The 20161-nt window shown below is 46.4% G+C and overlaps 1 protein-coding gene across 1 annotated transcript; it reads right to left on the bottom strand.

The window, feature by feature from the left end:
• Positions 1-99: 99 nt before the first annotated feature.
• On the bottom strand, positions 100-19925 carry kat2b (K(lysine) acetyltransferase 2B). Its single transcript, XM_030346386.1, has 18 exons — positions 19277-19925; positions 17426-17552; positions 17162-17307; positions 16943-17029; positions 16606-16787; positions 8384-8575; positions 7554-7657; positions 6295-6420; positions 5493-5626; positions 4543-4751; positions 4052-4178; positions 3864-3974; positions 3463-3606; positions 3233-3347; positions 3101-3137; positions 2913-2976; positions 1790-1874; positions 100-1662 (listed from the first exon to the last, which is right to left on the bottom strand). The coding sequence occupies exons 1-18, from the start codon at positions 19751-19753 to the stop codon at positions 1469-1471; spliced, it is 2661 nt and encodes an 886-aa protein (XP_030202246.1). The 5' UTR covers positions 19754-19925; the 3' UTR covers positions 100-1468.
• Positions 19926-20161: the final 236 nt, after the last annotated feature.

Genomic DNA, 20161 nt, shown 5'->3' on the forward strand with positions numbered 1-20161 from the left:
TCGTTTCACTTCTATTTATTCTGTCTATAAAATAAGCTAATGCTATTTCATTAAAGCAAGTTGTAAAAGAGCATGAAATATTTTTCAGACAATAAAAAATTCAGTTTTTTTTTGTTCTTTAAGCTCGAAAAGTACAAACATTTCCTTTTATACAAAACAGCAAAAACGACATGGTATTGCACAATCTTTCATTTATCTCCAAAGTACAAAGGTAGCAATCTCAATCTGCAGAAGAAAAATAATAAATTAAGACCTTCCATAAGCACTATTCCTTTTAAATTAAAGAACATAAATAAGAATAAAACTAGATAATTAAATGAGCTGTAAGTCAACGGCGATAGGCTTTTTAGTTAACAAAAATAGGTGAAAAATTTGCCTTGTTAAAGAATGCTTATTATAAAAACGAAAAAGTGCCTTAATTATTCAAAGTTTGCCTGATGCAGCTTATCTAGAGGAGCTTCAAGCCCTGAAAGTAAAATAGACCTACACATTCGAAATACACAGGCTAAGTGCTTAAAATGATTAAAATGTTCCATTTTTTTTGGCAGGATAAACTTGGTGTGAACACTTAATTCATTTTCGATTTTTTCCGTGGTGAACGATAAATTTGATATGATTGACATCAAACACATCAGCTTATTTTTGTTCAAACAAACAGGAACAAAAGAAACAGAAGATCCTCATTTCTAACGTTCTCCAGTTCTTCACAGGGAACACTAGTTGAGCGATGATTCCGATGGTAAAACATAAGGTTTCTGATCTCTATACCTGAGTCAACAGAGAGGTACAGTGGAATGGAAGGAGTCACTGATAGACTGACACAAAGAGAGCGTAAGGTGCGTCTTTGAAACTTGAATTTGTTATTCGTTAGTCTCGGGAGTTCAGCGTCTCTAAACTAACAAGAAGGCGGGAAGCAGAGAGCCTTATTAAAACATTACCTAAACTTTTTGCTGGGGGAGGGCGGAAACGCTGGTTCGATTTACCAACATCGCTCTGACAACTTGGCATGGCTGAAATGATTTCCACTTAAAGCCACTCTTAACTTTTTGTTTCGATGGAAAGTACTGCTAGCTGCATGGCCATCGGCGCATCAAATCACACGGCTTTTCGTCATTTGTCCTTTTCCAATTTGTTCTAGGCGTCACATGGCAAGCAACATTACTAGTTTGGCAACAATCCCAGCCTACTGGAGACAGCCTTGGCCCCTGAGAGGGGGCTGTCCCTGCTGTGTGAACTTTAGTGTCTGGCTCCTATTAGCGTAAATGCCACTTTAAAGTAACGGGTTCTGCATCTTGTAACAGCATGCATTTGATATCTGTCATAAACGCTGTGTTCTGAGACCCAAACATGAGAAACCCTCTCATCTTGTCGATGATAACCACAAAACCGTTTGAATGCCAAGATCAGTCCTCAGTCTCTGGATAGAAACCAGTCCTGGTGAGGGTCTAGAATTCAAGATAGTTTGTGTTTACTTCTCAAGGAGCCCCGCGTCCTTTAATTTGGTGTAGAAAAACTTTTCCAGTAAGTTGGCACACTTGTAGTACTCGCTCTCGGGCGGGTTGTACTCCCGACAGTTGGTGAAGATGCGCTGCATGTCGGCCATGAAGAGCTTGCGAGTGGCGTAGTATCGGCTCTTCAGACGCTCGCTCATCGTCTTCAGGTCTGTTGGAGAATAAACACCACAGATGGCTGCACTTTCTAATGAGGCTCCCCGATCCTACCCACTGAACACAAGATATGGTGAGCTGTGTTAGTTCTGAGCAGACATGGCGGACTATCCCGTACGTACCCATGGGGAAGCGGATCACTTGGTAGTACCCAGGAGCCTCCGTCTTCTTCACAGGTTCCATGAAGGGCCAAGCGTTCTGGTGACTCTAGAACACAACAGAACATTTGATTTGTGTAGCCCTTGATCATAATCAGTCTGAAAGGGCTTCACCGACCACCGTAAGACAACCACCCAAAGAGCAGGGTAAAAGCTCCTTTGGTTATCTACTTACAACTAACTACAGGGTGTCTGAGCGGTAGTAAAAGGTAGTAAAAAATAAAATAAAAAATTAAGGCCCTTGAAAGGTAGTAAAAGGTAACACGCAATTTGACTTGGTAGTACATTTTTCACCACCACCTCAATATAAAATGAGTTTCCATTTTTTTGCTTAATATCTGTTTACATGTTTTAACTTCATCTAGCCTAAAAAATACAGTATACGGTGCTAACAGGACCTGAACTGAGTAGCCTGGTCGCCATAATTCATTAGGCTACCAGTATTGGTAACATATTTATTGGTAAGCCTGCATGTTTTCAACCATACAAAACATTAAATAGGCCTCAGTAACTGAAACACGAAACAGTCACATATTAAAAAAATGAAAGGTAAAAGAATCAGCTGCTGCTTCGACCATGAAGTAAAAGTTGTTGGAAAAGTAGGTTTTGCTTATTGATGAGGGCTTCATGATAATTTGTATATTTTACTTTACCCTCATATTTAATTTGCGGGAGTGCAGTGTATCATCCGGCACCCGCAAATGCACCTCTATCATCCCGCCCGCCCCCGCAATGAGCTTTCATTTTTTTGTCCCGCGCTTCACTATTTTGCGTCGCGTCCCGCAGGAGTGCAGACCTCTACTCTCTATGTCGTTGTTTTGCGGTGCTAGCAGCAGCAGCACTAGGGCTACAGGGATCGCGGCAGTGTCACATTTATACCTTATAGTAAGTAGTAAGTGGTGCTTAGCATACCCCCCGCCCCGCTGCTTGATGTCGTGTTGGTAGAAATAAATATTGTGGAGGTAGTAAAAAAGGTAGTAAAAGGTAGTAAATTCATCTCTATGATTCCTGCATATACCCTGAACTATTTAAATAAGAGCTTGTCTGTAAATTATCTACAGTATAAATAAATGTGAAGCTCCCTCACCTTCACATGTTGGAGGATGGTCTTCAGAGTGCTGTACAATTGGTCTGGATCCTTGAGCTCCTTCCTACAACAAACCAAAGCAAAACGAGTCAGATTGAAACATCAGCTGAATATGGGAACGGTTATATCTACATGATGTTCTGAACAAGTAGAGTGTCTACAGGTGTATAAACTCAAATCCCATTTACCCTTGGCCTTTGCCCATGGGTTTCCATCCAGTTTCACCTGTTGGTTTAAATAATTGAATATCATTGGCACAGCCTTCACTAGATGAAGAGTAGTCACAATACACAATGCATGAGAGGAATATGGAAGCTCACGTATTCCTGGGATGCTCTCGATAGGAATCTGCCGGACTCCTTCCTTAAAACAGGAAAGCCCCGGATACACCTTCCTGATCTGCACCTGTTTCCTCTCCATCAGCTTCTTGATGATCTGAGGGATGGAGAGAGCCAGTGTTTAAAAAGACAGGTGACAAAAAGTTCCATCCAAAAAGAGCGGAGAACATTTGGGAGGTTTATTCCGCCGACCCATGTACACACACACACACCTCTTTCTGTTTCTTGATGATGACAGAGAACTCTGTGTAGGGAATGCTTGGGTTCAGCTCACAGCCCATGAGTGTGGCCCCCTCGTAGTCCTTGATGTAGCCCACGTACTTCGCCTTGGGAACCTTTATGTCTTTAGAGAAACCCTGATGACAGAGAGAGACAAGGCAAAGAGATTGAGAGAAAGAGATAGAGAGAGCGAGAGACAGACAAGTCTGAGAGAGAGCCAGAGTGGGAGGGACAGAGAGGCAAGGAAGCGTGAGCAAGAGACAAGGCAGAGAGAGACAAGGCTGAGAGACAAGGCAGAGTGAGAGAGAGAGAGAGACAGAATTGTATCTGTTTTGGATGAGCAGACGTGTGTGTGTGTGTGTGATCAATATGCATTTGATGGATAGGATCCGACCTGCTTCTTGAAGTATCCGATGGCGTACTCGTCTGCGTAGGTGAGGAAGTTGAGGATGTCGTGCTTGATGTGGTATTCCTTCAGGTGGTTCATCAGATGGGTGCCATAACCCTGCACAACAGAAAGGTTAACAAGTCCAAACTCACCAATCAGAGATGAACAGCACAGAGGGCGGGGCTTCGCCTCACCTTGACCTGCTCATTGGACGTAACAGCGCAGAAGACGATCTCGGTGAAGCCCTGGGAGGGAAACATCCGAAAGCAGATCCCTCCGATCACTCGGCCATCCTTGATCAGCGACAGTGTCTTGTGCTTCCTGTGACAAGAGGAAGTTAAAGTTCCTCTTTATAATGTCGACACATGGAGGTATCAGAAGATACATACGAGTATGGCAAATCATATAACTGCTGAACCGCAGGAAAATAAATGACATCCTTGAGATGTTAGCTTAGGGTGTGTGGGTTTTAACTAACCTGTTTCCTGACCTTGGAATTATATATTCGTTTTAGAGATATAGATAAATAGCTTAAGATTAAGATGGAGAAATCCATAGACCAAGATAAAGTCGGCTTTTCCTAATGTGCAAAGCATACAGAGAAGTCCCGTGTGGGATGGATCCAGAACTATCTGTTCTTAACCCCTCACAGATGAGCTCAACGTGAAATTGGCAGTCCACTCACGGGTCGAACACCAGCCGGGTGATGTACTCCTTGGGCATGCGGGGCAGCTGGTGGGAGAAGACGTTCTGGAGGCCTACCAGCCACATCAGGATGCTCTTGTTGGGCTTCTGGTTCAGCGAGTTCCCGATGACATGGAACTCGATCACCCCCCTGCGCTCCTCCAGCCGCGCTGCCTCGTCACGCGCAGAGTGCGCTGACAGCAGGTTGGTCTGAGGAAGAGGACGTGTTCTTCATGACCAAAACCGGGCGGGCCACTGTTCATCCACAGAATCATTTACTATTGTAGTCCCATATGGTTATTGTTGTTTATTCTGTGACATGTGGGTGTTTGGTCATGTTGTGGTCACTGCACAATATCCAAATGGTCTGACAGTAAGGGTTGTGATTTGAAGTTGTTCATCATGATGAATGGTGCAAGTATAACAAGTTTCATGCATATTGCAGCTTCCTAATGGTAACGGCAGCCTGTTAAAATTATGACCTTCCAGGCCTTGTCATAGCGCCACCTATGTGTTATTCTGGCCCATCTTTTGATTCCCCTACTCATTTCACGAGTTCTAAAAGTTTTTAAAACAAAAAGTCAGGTTCAATCAATAATAACACTAACGAATACAATAGGGTTCCTATGGTTTCGTAAGACCCCTAATAATACTAACGATTACACAAGGGGTTCCTATGGTTTCGTAGGACCCCTAATAATAATACCAGCCATTACAATAGGGTTCCTACGGTTTCGTAGGACCCCTAAATAAAGTACCCAAAATATGGGGATAGGTTATCTGGAAGGGAACAAATTATGGCTAATCAAGGAATAATACGTATTATTATATGTATTGCGTTGAATGTAGTGAATCAACATCATCAATAGTTTGGGCAGAAACAAAACAAGGCTTTGGTTAATAAATGTAATTGTCGAAGGAGCTAAGGGGAAGTCCCCAGTCCCTGGTTACCTCTGGGATGGCGGCGGGGTCGGCGATGGTGGCCATGACCTCGTTGATCAGCTCCTGGGGGATGTCTCCAACCACTCTCTGCCTCTTGGCGTCCTCGTGGGGGAGGGGCTCCGAAGGCTTACGCTTCTCTCCAACTACACAGAGAACAAAACAGACACAACATTTTTTTCTTTCTTAGAAATATAAGGAGACGATAGTTAAATGCGCAATTTGTAAGATGGAGCCCCTCCCAATGAGTAGGTGGGACACAGATTTAAAATAACTCAATAAAGCTCACCTGCTGGGTGGCTAACGTGGGAGGGGTTTTGGCAGGGTCGATAGTACGATTATATATTACAAAGACAGAGGTACTGTGGGAGGCAGTAGCTCAGGTGGTAGAGCGGGTTTACTGGTAACCGCAAGGTTGCTAGGTCGAACCCCGGCACCTCCTAGCTGAGTGTCGAAGTGTTCCTGAGCAAGGCACCTAACCCTTATTGCTCCCGATAAGCATGGTTGACTCCGCCGTGAATGGGTGAATGTTAAGCAATATTGTAAACGCAGTCCATTTACCAGGTACTGATGGCAAGCCTTTTAGCATCACTGTCAATCAGCATTGACTACAGATACATCCAGCTTTTTAAGCTATAAGCTAGTTGTTGCAATATGAGCCAACAAACAAACTGGAGAGTGTGTGAGAAATGTATCAGTTCACAAAAAACTACTGATGGAAAACAATTAAAAGTTTAATGTTGTGCCCACGCTTCAAATATTTCTGAATCATCTCATATGTATGTTCGCCATATCTCCTGGTCATTACGAGTACCTGTGCTCATCTCCAGTAGAGACACCATCTTCCTCGCAGGACTAACGCTGCCACAGCTCACAATCTCCACCTGGATGGGACTGGGACTGTAGTACAGCGGTCTGGCCACCGGGGATGCACTGATCACTGCAACACAAGATAAGTCTGTTCAAGTAAGTGTTAAAAATTTTGAGGAACCAGCCAGTGTAAGCTAGAAAGTCTCAAACCAAAAACTACTACAGGCCTCTCCCAAAGTCACTCCCTTGAAACACATGAGATCACCCTGCCTGACTGGAGAACAGGTCCAGAGTCAGTGTTGGGGAGAAGAGCACAGTGCCCGTGCGGGCAGAGTGCTTGCAGGTCGAATATACCTTAGAAATAACGCGCATCGATCTAGAGCGACTTCCACTATAATTCTTGGACCCAAATTTTTGGGCACGGTATAATTAGAAATGTTTCCCTAGAGCTTAAAAATATTAACCACATTCACACAAGTAATATTATAGGAAGAACTGAGCCTCCCCGAAAGTGAGGGAAGCAATAGAGGGTTTGCAGACTGGATTGAAATGGCTGGAGACCAAGGACTCTGATCCAGGTTTTCCATCTACGAAATGTAGCTGATTTTGCTCAGAATATACGCAGTATGAAACAGCAGTATGAAACAGCAGTATGAAACAGCGGAGCATAGCGTCTTTTGTAGATTTTTGTAGTGCCTCTTTTTATTTACGTCTACGCTTAATTCATTTAGATGTGTCGTACTTTCTATAATAGCATTGTACTGCTTGCAACCGGCTTTTTCCACGTAAACTGTAATTAAACCAAATAAATATGTACTGATGTGCCCTTCGTTAATGTTTATTTTGCATATGGCCTAATGTTGAGAAAGTACCACACACTTAATCGTTTTACAGACATAGATACTGGCTTTAATTTGTCTGTATAGATCTCATTGCTGACCCTTGGACACAAGACTATTTTAACACTCACAGGATCGTCATAAGGAAACTGTTACAAGATAGCATAAGCAATCAACATAGTAGGTAGGGACGTCCATTGTTAACCTGTTGACCGTTAAGAAGATCTTTAACTGGTTAATACTAAAGGTTAAACATTAAATCATCTAAATGTTTCTTATATCCGGTTATTACTCCAAGTATGCTACTGCTGCATGCAGGTGGTGTGTGTATCCTCAGGAAATACATCACACAGTTCAGTATTCAGAATCAAGCTTTCTTGTTTTTCTGTTCCTGATTGCATGGGGTTGTTGGTGCAGGTCCGACCTGTGTGGATAGGGATCTGTAGTCCCGTGGATCCCAACAGGAATTCTTGGCTCCAGATGGGGGAGCTGTGGCTGTACACCTCCTCCTCCAGCATAGACAGGAATCTAGGCCAGAGGTAAACACAATAATGTCGTCGCAGCTCCACAATGCATTCCCTTGTTTTAGAATAAAACAGTGACTCTGCTAGAGTTACCTAAAAGTGACCTCAACTAAACTTCATAGCAGCTGGTCGTACTTGAAGTAGTTCCCGTTAGTTCACAGATAAATCATTTCAATTTGTATGACAATGCTAAATATAAGGAAGATGTGTGACCTGAGAATACTTCTCAGAGCTTGAGAAAATTATCAAATAAAATACATATTCCTAACTTATACTGTTCCATAATTGCAAATAACTAAATTAGATATGTACAAGCCGCCTATAACTTGTAAATAATCAACAAACACCAGGGTTGGCTGAATGAATGATATGAAATGACCATTTTTCATTGTCCTGTCTGAGTATGTGTGGGATCTCCTCCTTGGGGAAGAGTGAGAGGAAGTGTGTGTGTGTGTGTGTGTGTGTGTGTGTGTGTGTGTGTGTGTGTGTGTGTGTGCGCGTGCGCGTGCGTGTATGATATCCTACTTGGGAAAGTGTGTGAAGATGTGTGCTTGTGAGATTGATCTCCTTCTTGGGGAAGTGTGTGAGGATGTTTGTGTGTGTGTGTGTGTGTGTGTGTGTGTGTGTGTGTGTGTGTGTGTGTGTGTGTGTGTGTGTGTGTGTGTGTGTGTGTGTGTGTGTTTGCCTTGGGAAAGTGTGCAAAGATGTGTGTGTGAGTGTGATCTCCTACTTGGGAAAGTGTGTGAGGATGAGGGTGCGTTTCTCGGGAGGCAGCTTATCCTTCTCCTGCCGGGCCTGCTCCAGCAGCTGCTTCCTCATCACGGTGAAGACGGAGCGCAGCAGTGTGCAGCCAAAGATCTGCGTGGTCTCATAGCGGGGGAGACTGTCGCAGAACTGAGGCACGTTGCAGTAGCACAGCCACCTGGAAGGAAGAGTGCATCACATAAAAAAAAAGACAGACATATATATCGCTATATTTATCGATTTTTATAAAAAGATTATACTTATGTTATAATTGAATCATTTATATTTATCAAAAAGGAGGTGGTCTTGATGATGGTTGAAAGCAGACCTGCACACTCCTCAGAGGAAAAAAGGTGACAGTGTCACAGGGGGATTTCTTTTTTGTTGTAATATACAAATGACACTACTCTAAGCGTGACTTAACAAAACTCTTTATCAAAAATCAATGTCAAAACATCCTTAAGGCTTATAAAAAATATTTTATTTACAACTGTCACCATTTTTTTTTTTGTCTCTTATTATTGGAGAGACAAAAAATAATTATTATTCTGTGAAGTTGATGAATTGTCACTTTTAGGTTTTCTACCCAGTTACCAAAAAAAAAATAAACATTTGGAATAGTATGCGCTGTGGCAAGCACATGGTTTGCATGTGTTACTTCGAAGGCAAAAAAAATCTAAAATACAAGAAAACACAAAAACCTACATTCAACCAGTAGGGCTGTCAACGAATATTCGAAGTTTGAATATTCGTTCGAAATGTATCCAAAAACGCGAATTCGAACGTGAAAATTAATATTCGAATGTGAAAAAACACTCCCGCGGTACAAGCGCCTCTATCTGCTTTGTGAATGAGCCTCTGTCTGTTCGCGATGTCCCTCATAATATTCGAATGTGAAAAAACACTCCCGCGGTACAAGTGTAACAGACTAGTATTGTGAAGAGCGAATGTATTTTATCCCCTCGGGGTTTCCGTACTTGGATATAGGTATTCCAGCTCGGCTATGCCATTCAATAAGCATCCGAAGCAGAGCTCAGGGAGCTAGTAGTCTGGCTGGTGAAAGCTGCTATAACGCAATGTTCTCGGCAAAGTCCGAGACAGCTTTTTTTTCATGAATCCGAACGGTGCGTAGTGCTGGCCCTTTCGCTGGCATGGTGGAAGACGTAGGCGACATGCATTTTTTTCTTTATCGATTTTAATAGGCCTTCTCGATAAATGGTAAGCAAAGCAAGGAACGTTACCACTAGCATACTTTGTAACATTCAGAAGCGGGCGTCTTCTTCAGATTGCTATAGTTTGCGCGCTTGCAGGTGTGGTGGTGAAATGCAAGCGATACAAAGTTGTGGCTTTTCATGATTAGGCCTCCACGTTACTGGGCTGTTCATATGATATATATATATCCCACTAATTTGAACCATGGTTTTGTCGCATTATTGACATATTGACGGCAACTGCGTAAAATAGGCAACCAGATATTCGAATAGTTCGAATTCGTGATTTTTTTCCAAACGAACATTCGAATGTCATTTTTGAGCAATTTTGACAGCCCTAGTGGGGTATGGCCCCTGACTCTCTGAGGAGGTAGGTACCTCCAGGTACCACCTCCATGCCAGGGCGCCCTGAATTTATGTTTATTAACAGCTCCTCCACCGGGGTCAAGACAATTTGAGGGCCAGATCCAGTCTGCCGACTGTCGGCCTATTCACGATTTGCTTAAAAAAATGGCTAATTTAAATTTATACCAATACGATGGTGGCAAAAGCTTACCAGTTTTTATGTTTTTTATACTTCATTTCTATAGTCCTACTTGATCCGCTGACCGCTTGGAAGCCATCGGAGTACATCTTTTTTTAGAAGAAAGGGGTTATGTGGTAGGATCTTTAAGAATGCTTAACTGGGATATTTATATATTCATGGCTCAAATATTAAGGATCATGCTTTTGAGGTGTAACCAGTGGTGGGCAGAGTAGCTAAAAAGTGTACTCAAGTAAAAGTACTGCTACTTTAAGATTAGAATTACTCAAGTAGAAGTAAAAGTACTCGTAAAAATAATTACTCAAGTAAGAGTAAAAAAGTATGCAGTGAAAAGACTACTCAAGTACTCAAGAGTACAAGTACTGAGTTTCTCCGAATTATTTTTTAAATAAACAGAGCAACACAAACGGTACAAAATAGACACCAACAAAATATAAAACAGCAATGTTCAAATAAAGATAATGTAAATAACATCCTTTTAAATTAAATAAATAAGGTCTTTAAAAAAAAAAAGTATAACCCTTGAACTAAAACAATAACAAATTAAATCTTTGCAAAATTAAATACATCAACGTGTGTGTGTGTGTGTGTGTGTGTGTGTGTGTGTGTGTGTGTGTGTGTGTGTGTGTGTGTGTGTGTGTGTGTGTGTGTGTGTGTGTGTGTGTGTGTGTGTGTGTGTGTGTGTGTGTGTGTGTTTGTGTGTCACTCTGTTCGAGCCTGCATGAGAGTTCAATGTTGTCATTAACTGTAACGTCTTTCTGACCAATCGCAGTTCAAGGCCGACCTGGGCTGTGCCACTTCGGGAGGGGGCGCTCAGTTACTCCTCTAGACAAAACCGAATTGGTTGCGAGTCGATGTTGACCCGGCGCCCCCCGTTAACGGGCCACAGGGAATTTTCCCAACTCTCCCGATTACCACTCTGCGTTGTGCGTGCGTGCGTGCCTGTGTGTGTGTGCAGGCGTTATTCAATTGCCTCTCGGCCGCTTGTACCCGCGATCTCGTCCTTTCGGCCATCTCCCAACCCTCATGACCATAGGTGAGGATAGGAACGAAGATCGACCGGTAGATCGAGAGCTTTGCCTTGCGACTCAGCTCTCTTTTCGTAACAACGGTGCGGTAAAGCGAACGCAATACCGCCCCCGCTGCTCCGATTCTCCGGCCAATCTCACGCTCCATAGTACCCTCACTCGCGAACAAGACCCCGAGGTACTTGAACTCCTTCACTTGGGCTAAGGAATATTCACGTGATAGAAATAGATCTCGCATGTAATAAAAGAAAAGATCTAAAAAAAACAAAGTAACGACCGTCACGTAGCCAAATGGAACGGCGTAAAAGTACCGTTCTTTCTTCAAATATTTACTCAAGTAAAAGTAAAAGTATGTTGCAATAAAACTACTCCTAAAATTACAATTTATCCAAAAAGTTACTCAAGTATTTGTAACGGAGTAAATGTAGCGCGTTCCTACCCACCTCTGGGTGTAACTAACGCATTTACGCGGTCAGCGATCCGCTGCCAGGCTTTGGTTCTCCGGGTTGCAGAGGCTTTAGCGTTCCCTTTTCTTGTGATAATGTCCTTCTCCTCGTCATAGCTCTCCAGGAGAACCTGAAGTTCCATTTCATTGAAATAAGCGGCCCGTTTCGCCATTTCGAACAGGGTTTCCATGATCCATACATCACGTCTTTTTAGGTTTGGCGGTGACGCGCACAACCCTGTGTTAACCAACCGAGTTGATTGAACTAATGCATAACCGCTGCTGTCGAACCGAAAACTCTGGGTTAGTCGGCACAGGGTAAATCAACCTAGAGTTCAGCGTTAACTCAGGCCCCGTCCACACGAAGCCGATTTCATGGCGAAACCGCAAAGGTCTTGTACGGTTCGGCCTTCCGTCCACACGAAGCCGACGAATCCGCTGACCGAAACCGCAAACTTCTGAAACCACCCTCGGAGGTGGTTTCAAATCTACCCGGTTTCGTTTTGGATTCGTGTGGACGCCTGAAACCGACTGAAACCGTAAACCATGACATCATCGCCCCACCCCTCGACCCTCTAGCCAATGACTGTAAGCCCGCGGAGTCTCAGAACTCACAACAACAAAGATTTCTGTAGCAGAACCAGCGCCCCTTATGGGCCTGGAATGTGTACTACAGCGTTTCTACAGATCTACCCGGTTTCGCTTGGCTTCGTCTTTACGGAGATACTGCGAAACCGGATAGATCGAAACCGTAACGGTTTCGCCTGTTTCGGCTTCGTGTGGACGGGGCCTCAGTGTTTGGTAAACCTCCGTTCGTGGAACACCCCTCTGGACGAGGGTTTCGCAAGCTCTCTTGCGTTGTTTGGCGCGCATGAGCGGTAGGCGACCGTCTCATCCAATGGCGAGCTCAGTTGGCGCTGTGTGCTTCAAGATTCCGATTGGCCCAGAGAAATGTCAATTATAAGAAAGATTCTGAAGCAAGTGCTGAGATTCCGATTGGCCCAGAGAAATGTCAATCATAAGAACGATCCAATAATTTTTCGCAATTCTCGACCCCCCCCCTCCCCCCAAAAACAAAACTCTCCGGTTCTACACGATTCACGTGAATGACCAAATTGACCAAGAAAACGGCGATTGTTGCCGAAAAGCGACAAGTTTGCAGCTCTGTGAAAGAGATTAGTCATTTGGCAGACACTTTTATCCAAAGCGAGATAAGGTGCGAACATGCACCTTATGCCTGCGTTTGACATGTCAGAGCTGCAGCTAAAGGAAGTCAGGGAGGTCATCCGCAAAGCAAGGGCAAGCTCCGCTCCAGGACTGAGTGGCACTTTATACAAAGTGTATAAGAACTGTCCCAAACTCCTGCTGCGTCTGTGGAAAATCCTGCAAGTCTTCTGGAGAAGGAGGATCCCAGATCAATGGAGAGTAGCTGAAGGGGTGTGGATCCCGAAGGAGGAAAACTCCACCCAACTAGACCAGTTCTGCATCATCTCCCTACTGTGTGTCGAGGCAAAGATGTCCCTCAGCACTGTTTCCAAACGGCTGTGTACCTACCTTGAACAGAACACCTACAGTCCCTGATTAGGGAGGGAAGAGAGAACAAGGGGAACCTGTTACTACTGTTGATTGACCTGGCAAATGCATTTGGCTCCATTCCACACAAGTTGATTATTGACAAAATATCGTGTCCCAAGCAAGTGTGGAGACCTCATTGCTAATTACTACACCAATTTCAGGATGAGGGTTTCTTCAGGAGCAATAACATCACGTTGGCACAAGGTTGGGATTGGTATCATCACAGGGTGCACGATCTCTGTGACACTATTCTGCCTAGCCATGAACATGCTCACCAAGTCTGCTGAGCCAGAGTGCAGCGGGCCCCTATCGAAATCATGTCAACGGCAAGCCCCCATCAGGGCATTCATGGATGACCTCACAGTCATGACAGAATCAAGGTCTATGGTGCTGAGGATAGGAAAGGTGGAAGACAAATTCCGCTCTAACATCACAGGCCCAGCCATCGTAACCATCTCAGAGAAGCCATTCAAGAGCTTAGGCAAGGTATTTGACCGCTCTCTGAGAAAAACTACATCTATTCAGTCGACCTGCACTGAGTTGGATGGCTGGTTGAAATCCGTGGACAAGTTAGGCCGACCTGGAAAGTTCAGAGCATGGATATACCAACACGGCATTCTTCCAAGGATCCTTTGGCCCCTCCTTGTCCATGCAGTCCCCATCCCAACAGTGGAGACCTTAGAGAGGAGGGTAAGTAGCCACCTCCGGAGATGGCTTGGATAACCGAGGAGCCTGAGCAGCCTCGTACTCTACTGGAACACCAATAAACTGCAACTGCCCTTCAAATCCTTGGAGGAGTTTAAGGTAACAAGAGCTAGAGAAGTTGTTCAGTACAAGGACTCACGTGATCTGAATGGAAGGAAGTTGAGGGCAGAGGTCGCAGTTCAAGAGGCAGAGGCAAGGATGCGTCAAAGGAGCATGGTGGGAGTGGTCACATTAGCAGAGCTGGGCTAGTCTCCTTTCCAACTCCGCCGCCTTGTTCAGGAGGAGGTGAGAGCTGCAGTTGAAGGAACAAGGACCGTCAAGGAAGTGGGAATGAAGCAACAGGGATCTTGGACAAGATAGGAGAATGCAGTTTAGACGAGAGTGACCTGGGCTGAGCTTTTGAAAGCCGAGCCTCACCGCATTAAATTCCTCATCCAGGAAGTATATGATGTACTTCCAAGCCCATCAAACCTGGACACATGGGGCTTAGCCGAGACACCAGCATGCCCGTTGTGTTCCAAACGAGGAACCCTCAAACACATCCTGCTGCTGCACCAGGGCACTTGGAGATGGACGGTACCGCTGAAGTCATCAGCGAAAGGCATGCGGTTCCGACCCTCCAAGAAAACCATTGTCTTTGTCAGAGCTGGGGAGCAGAGATGAGAAGACCGCCTGGAAAGCCTTTGAGAGCTATCCAAGTACGCGGGACTAGTCAGTGACCTTCAGCAGGCTGGTTGGAGAGCAAGGTGTCTCCCGGTGGAGGTTGGATGCAGGGGTTTTGCAGCCCGACCAGAGCCTTCAGCCGTTTGGGCATCGAGGGAGAGAGAAGGAGGAGAGCCATCCGCCGTACCACCGCTGTGGCAGAGAGGGCCTAAATGGCTGTGGCTCAAAAGAGGAGACCCATGGAGTCATGGTAGCTATCTAGCCACCTCAACACAAGCTGGGGTCAGATCAGCCCCGGCTGGGTCACCTAGAGGAGGGCGTACTATGTTGAAAGACCCGAAACGTCTGATGATTCCAGGCAGATCACTGATGATGTGTCAAGACTGAGGCATCGGTATGTACACTAGGGGTGTAACGATACACTGAAGTCACGCTTCGGTTCATACCTCGGTTCAGACATCACGGTTCGGTACGAGTTCGGTACAATGAAGGGAAAAGGAAAAACAAAAATGCAGAAGGCAATTCTTTTTTATTGTCTCAGGTTGTACCACCTAGTGCCATACTGTCTCTCCACTGAGCTAGCTGCAACAGCCTGAACTGTGTAATCTAAGATGTAAACAGTAAACAATAAGTACCCCACATCAACTCCAGATGAGACAATCAGTTCTAAAACTGAAAATTCAGCATGTCTTATTTATGAATCTGCAAAGTACACAGAATTTGCGCATTTCCACCGGAGGGTGTGGGTCGGTTCGGTGCGGCTTGGTGGAACAGTGAAGGTGCGTTTCGGTGCAGCTCAGTTACGGCTCGCGTTTCCACCGCTGACAGTACCCTTATGGTGGGGGGGGGGGGGGGGGGGTAAACCGGATTGCGATAGCCGCGGCAGCTACGTTGGCATTGCAGTGTTTCCCACAGAAATTTTGGAGACTATGGGGGGGGAGGGGGGGGGGGGGTATGAAGCGATTGTTGACGGGGGGGGGGGGGGGGGGGGGGGGGGTGGCCCGGGGCCCCAGGCAATTGCCTGGTATGCCTAATGGGATGCAGCGCCTCTGCTCTCATGCAATCCCAATGAGAGCGACACGAACTTCGTCTGAGCAAAAAAAAAAAAAAAAATATATATATATATATAATAATAATAATTCATGTGCACGCAGAGACTATGGCGGCCCAAATTAGACTATGGCGGGGCGCCATAGTCTCGTCAATGTGTGGGAAACACTGCATTGTGACCTCATAGCAGCCCGACATAGTGTAGCCTCCTAATAAATCCAAGGAAAAAGAAGAACGCGCACAATGAGCAAAGATCAACCATGTAGGACGTCCAAGAAGGACGGCAAACTTTTGTGCAACATTTTCTTCAATAAACGAGGCTTTCACCGTTTCGCCAATCACCAAACTGGGTGTGTAGCTCGAACTTGCCTGCACCCTTTCAGGCATCTCAGTTGTCTCTGAAGACCGCAGATCGTTCGGCATTACACTAATTAATTTGCACGCCAGTTTTATTTAATTTAATACCGTGTATTCTCTGTGTAAATCCATGCACCGAACTGTGACGTCGGTACCGATTCGGTTCAATACGAATACATGTATCGTTACACCCCTAATGTAAACAGCAAACATCAGGCAGTTGAAACTAAAATACCTTCCAGCTGGGAGTCACCTGGACAACAAGGCTATCCAAAGTTGTTGTTTTTTTTGTCTGTGAGCACATTTCAGAAAGGTCCGGAAAAACTCTCAGTTGTACTGCATTCCCACACATCCTTTTAACCAACTCAACATCCGTCTGGAAAGTCCCAATGGAGTTAGTACTGGTTAACGAATCAATAGGGCGTCTAAAGTTTGTGTATAAGTGTGTCTTCACCATTTATAACCCCAAAATAAATTTACAAATATTTTTTGGGCATGGACTTAACTGTCCGATGTATTTCGGTCCATTACCAAAGTGGTCCGTGATGTTCAGAAGAAAACACTAGAGCCCTTTTTACCCTAACAGCATAGATCAACTCTGCTCTCTGGGTGCAGGCAGGAGTGTGGTACCTGGTGTAGTTGGCTTTGTAACCAGCAGCGTCCTCGTTGGGCCCCCTCTGCCGTCTCTGGGACGGTGTCTCCAGCTGCCAGTAGTTGATCTGGTTCAGGAACATCTTGGCCAGCTCCACGATGGTCTGCCGCTCCTTCGACGGAAGGTGGCTGAACTTGTATTGCACAAAGCTGTTCACGCCCTATACAAGAGACCACAGAGAAGATAAGATACCTAATAAGCTTTGAGATGAACTGAATTGTATGAGTATAGTGTTGAGTGGAGATGGTCTGGATGGGCCTGGTTCCCGTTTTGTGTGTCAGGAAAAACTGTGGGCATGTGTTTGCATGTTCTTGCCTGCTCTATGCTGGGTCTCTCAAAGGGAGGATTATCGTGGGCCTCCAACATGGGCTTCCCCATCTGGAGAATGGACTTCCTTAGAAGCTGTTTGGAGAGGGAGGGAGGGAGAGAGACAAAGCAGGAAACAGGTGTGTAAGTTGTCATCTCCAAGACACTAACAGGCAGGAATGGACATTTTTTTCCATGTTATTTTTGGGCGGCGTAACAGATGCTCACTTTGAAGAGGGAGAAGTACACTTGTTTGGTGTCTGCGTCCTCCTCTTTGTGCACACAAGTGTACAGGTACTCCACGTCCAGCACAATGCCCAGCAGTCGGTTCATCTCGTCCTCCGAAACGTTCTCCAGGTGAGTCACATGGTCACCTGACAAACAGATCACACAAATAATGTACACAACCCTTTTTTAAAGAAAGGACCGCTTTAATTACTAGCTACTTGTGTAGTCAATTGAGGCCATGTTTTGGTCTATGTTGATACATACCAAGAGTGTGTGAGCAGCTTCGACAGGGGTCCTGCAAGTTGACGGCGTTCGACTGTTGGTCGGTCCTCGGTGGTGTAGGAGGAGGGTTTGGACTTTTCCAGCCATTGCACTTACAAGCCCCTTCAGCCTGCGCATTGGCAAAAAGATGGGGGGGGGGGGAGAGGTGTTTACAACCTTGGTACGCTGAGTGTAGTTCACAGCAGGATATAGGATAGACAACGTTTCAGGGAAATCTTTGAGCCGTTCCACCTTACATTTTGGGAGGGATTCTCTAAGGTGGGTGCAGGGTGAGCTGTGAGGTGGGTGTAGGGTGAGCACTGAGGTGGGTGTAGGGTGTAGAGTGAGCACTGAAGTGGGTGTAGAGTGAGCACTGAGGTGGGTGTAGGGTGAGCTGTTAGGTGGGGGTAGGGTGTAGGGTGAGCTGTTAGGTGGGTGTAGGGTGAGCACTGAGCTGGGGGTAGGGTGAGCACTGAGGTTGTGGTAAGGTGAGCACTGAGCTGGGGGTAGGGTGAGCACTGAGCTGGGGGTAGGGTGAGCACTGAGCTGGGGGTAGGGTGAGCACTGAGCTGGGGGTAGGGTGAGCTGTTAGGTGGGGGTAGGGTGTAGGGTGAGCTGTTAGGTGGGTGTAGGGTGAGCACTGAGCTGGGGGTAGGGTGAGCACTGAGGTTGTGGTAAGGTGAGCACTGAGCTGGGGGTAGGGTGAGCACTGAGCTGGGGGTAGGGTGAGCTGTTAGGTGGGGGTAGGTTGAGCCCTGAGGTGGGTGTAGGGTGTAGGGTGAGCTGTTAGGTGGGGGTAGGGTGAGCACTGAGGTGCGGTTGTAGGGTGTAGGGTGAGCACTGAGCTGGGGGTAGGTTGAGCACTGAGGTTGGGGTAGGGTGAGCACTGATGTGGATGTTAAGGGCTGATTATGGTCCCTCGTTCCCGCAACGCAATATCCACGCAGACGCTTCGACACAGTCGTGAATCTTTATGGTTCTACGTCAGGTTTTAGTAAGCCGACCAATCACAGCCCTTGCTGCTTCGTCGCCTCGACAGAGGGTTAACATTTTTGAGAGCCGCACGTCAGGCCCTTGCGGTGGACGCAAGGGAGGGTCTGCAAGGACGTAAAGGGTCCGTAACCCCCTTGCGTTGCAGGAACGTGGGACCAAAATCAGCCCTTTAGGGTGGGCACTGAGGTGGGTGTAGGGGGAGCTCTGAGGTGGGTGTAGCATGAGCCCTGAGCAGCAGCCCTGTTTCTGTCGCTGGGGCAGCCTGGCCTGGCGCACAGAGAAGCAGCAGTGTGTCTATAGGGCAGCCTGGCCTGCGCACAGAGCATGCGCCTTAAAACGTCAACACACTCCGCCCCCCTCCAGCAGCTGTCACCCTGTCAAAACAAAGACGCTATCTCTTCTCTGCAGATATTTAAGAACTCGTTAAAATGCGATATGCAAACACAAGTTTAGAAGACGATACGCAGACAACGCCGCTTCATAGTGGAATGAACTGGTGTTGTTCAACAGTGCACAAACACAGGTTAACAACACTCACAAGGAGCTGACTGAGCGCCAAACCAGTGTTTACTTCCCTCGACCCCCCGTCAAGAGAGAGAGACGAGTAAAGACTAGGAGGCTGACGGATGTAGGGGGGGAGGGGGCTCATCCCATTGGCAGAGTAATGCATAATCGGTATTTTATTTTATTTTATCATTTCTGTATGTAAGCAAAATGAAAATAAATATGGTACGCCAATGGCTTCCTCTGCTGCGTTTGCAATTTACAAACTGTCGCTGCCCAGCATGAAAAAATGGGTTTAAAGAAGAAGAACACTTCCAAAACATCTACCATGATCGCGTATAATCTAAAATCACATACTTTGCAGGAGGAATACACTCCGAGTTTTTCCAGTTTTTTGGGCCGAGGTGAGGAGCGGAGCTGCGCCTTCTTCACAGCGATCCTAGCGGAGCCCACCGCGGGGACCGAGCCCTCCATCCCCCGGAACGAACCTTCCGTCCCCCGGACCGAGCCCTCCGTCCCCCCAGCCCCCGGGACCGAGCCCGAGCCCTCCGTCCCCCCGGCTCCCGGGACCGAGCCCGAGCCCTCCGTCCCCCCGGCTCCCGGGACCGAGCCCGAGCCCTCCGTCCCCCCGGCTCCCGGGGCAGCAGGGACCGAGCCCGAGCCCGTCACTCCCCCGGCTCCCGGGGCTGCGGGGACCGAGCCCGAGCCCTCAGTCCCCGCTGCTGGGGCGGCCGAGCCCGAGCCCGCCGTCCCCCCGGCTCCCGGGGCGGCCGGGGCCGAGCCCGCAGCCCCGACGGCAGGAGAACCCTGTTGTATCCCCGCACTCTCGGCCATCCTTCACATGGATCCCCACCGGGAGGGGGAAGAGAGTTCTGATGTTTGGTTGTCTATTACACAACCGGAGGATCAGACATGGCGCTCATCCTTGTTTTTAATTTCTTACCTGCAGGGCTCTTTTTTTCCACTAGGGGGCTAAATGGGATCGGCCTATCTACTAGTATAATAGGGGAGAGGTCAGAGAAATGTGTTTATTACAGGAATTCAAGGTCAAATGTAACGATGGAAATAACTTAATCATTGTTCAAAAGCAATCAATGCACATTGATGAATCAGTCATCAGCCTTAAATGAGTATTAGGTTTCATATTTAACTAGAAAAAGTATTTCCTGCAGAAAATGCTGTCAGTGCTGTAGTGCAAAGGGAGGCTATAAATGTTTTAGGCTACTAAAGTCACAGACGTAA

This window comes from Gadus morhua, chromosome 22 (assembly GCF_902167405.1).
Source record: "Gadus morhua chromosome 22, gadMor3.0, whole genome shotgun sequence".
Taxonomy (NCBI): domain Eukaryota; kingdom Metazoa; phylum Chordata; class Actinopteri; order Gadiformes; family Gadidae; genus Gadus; species Gadus morhua.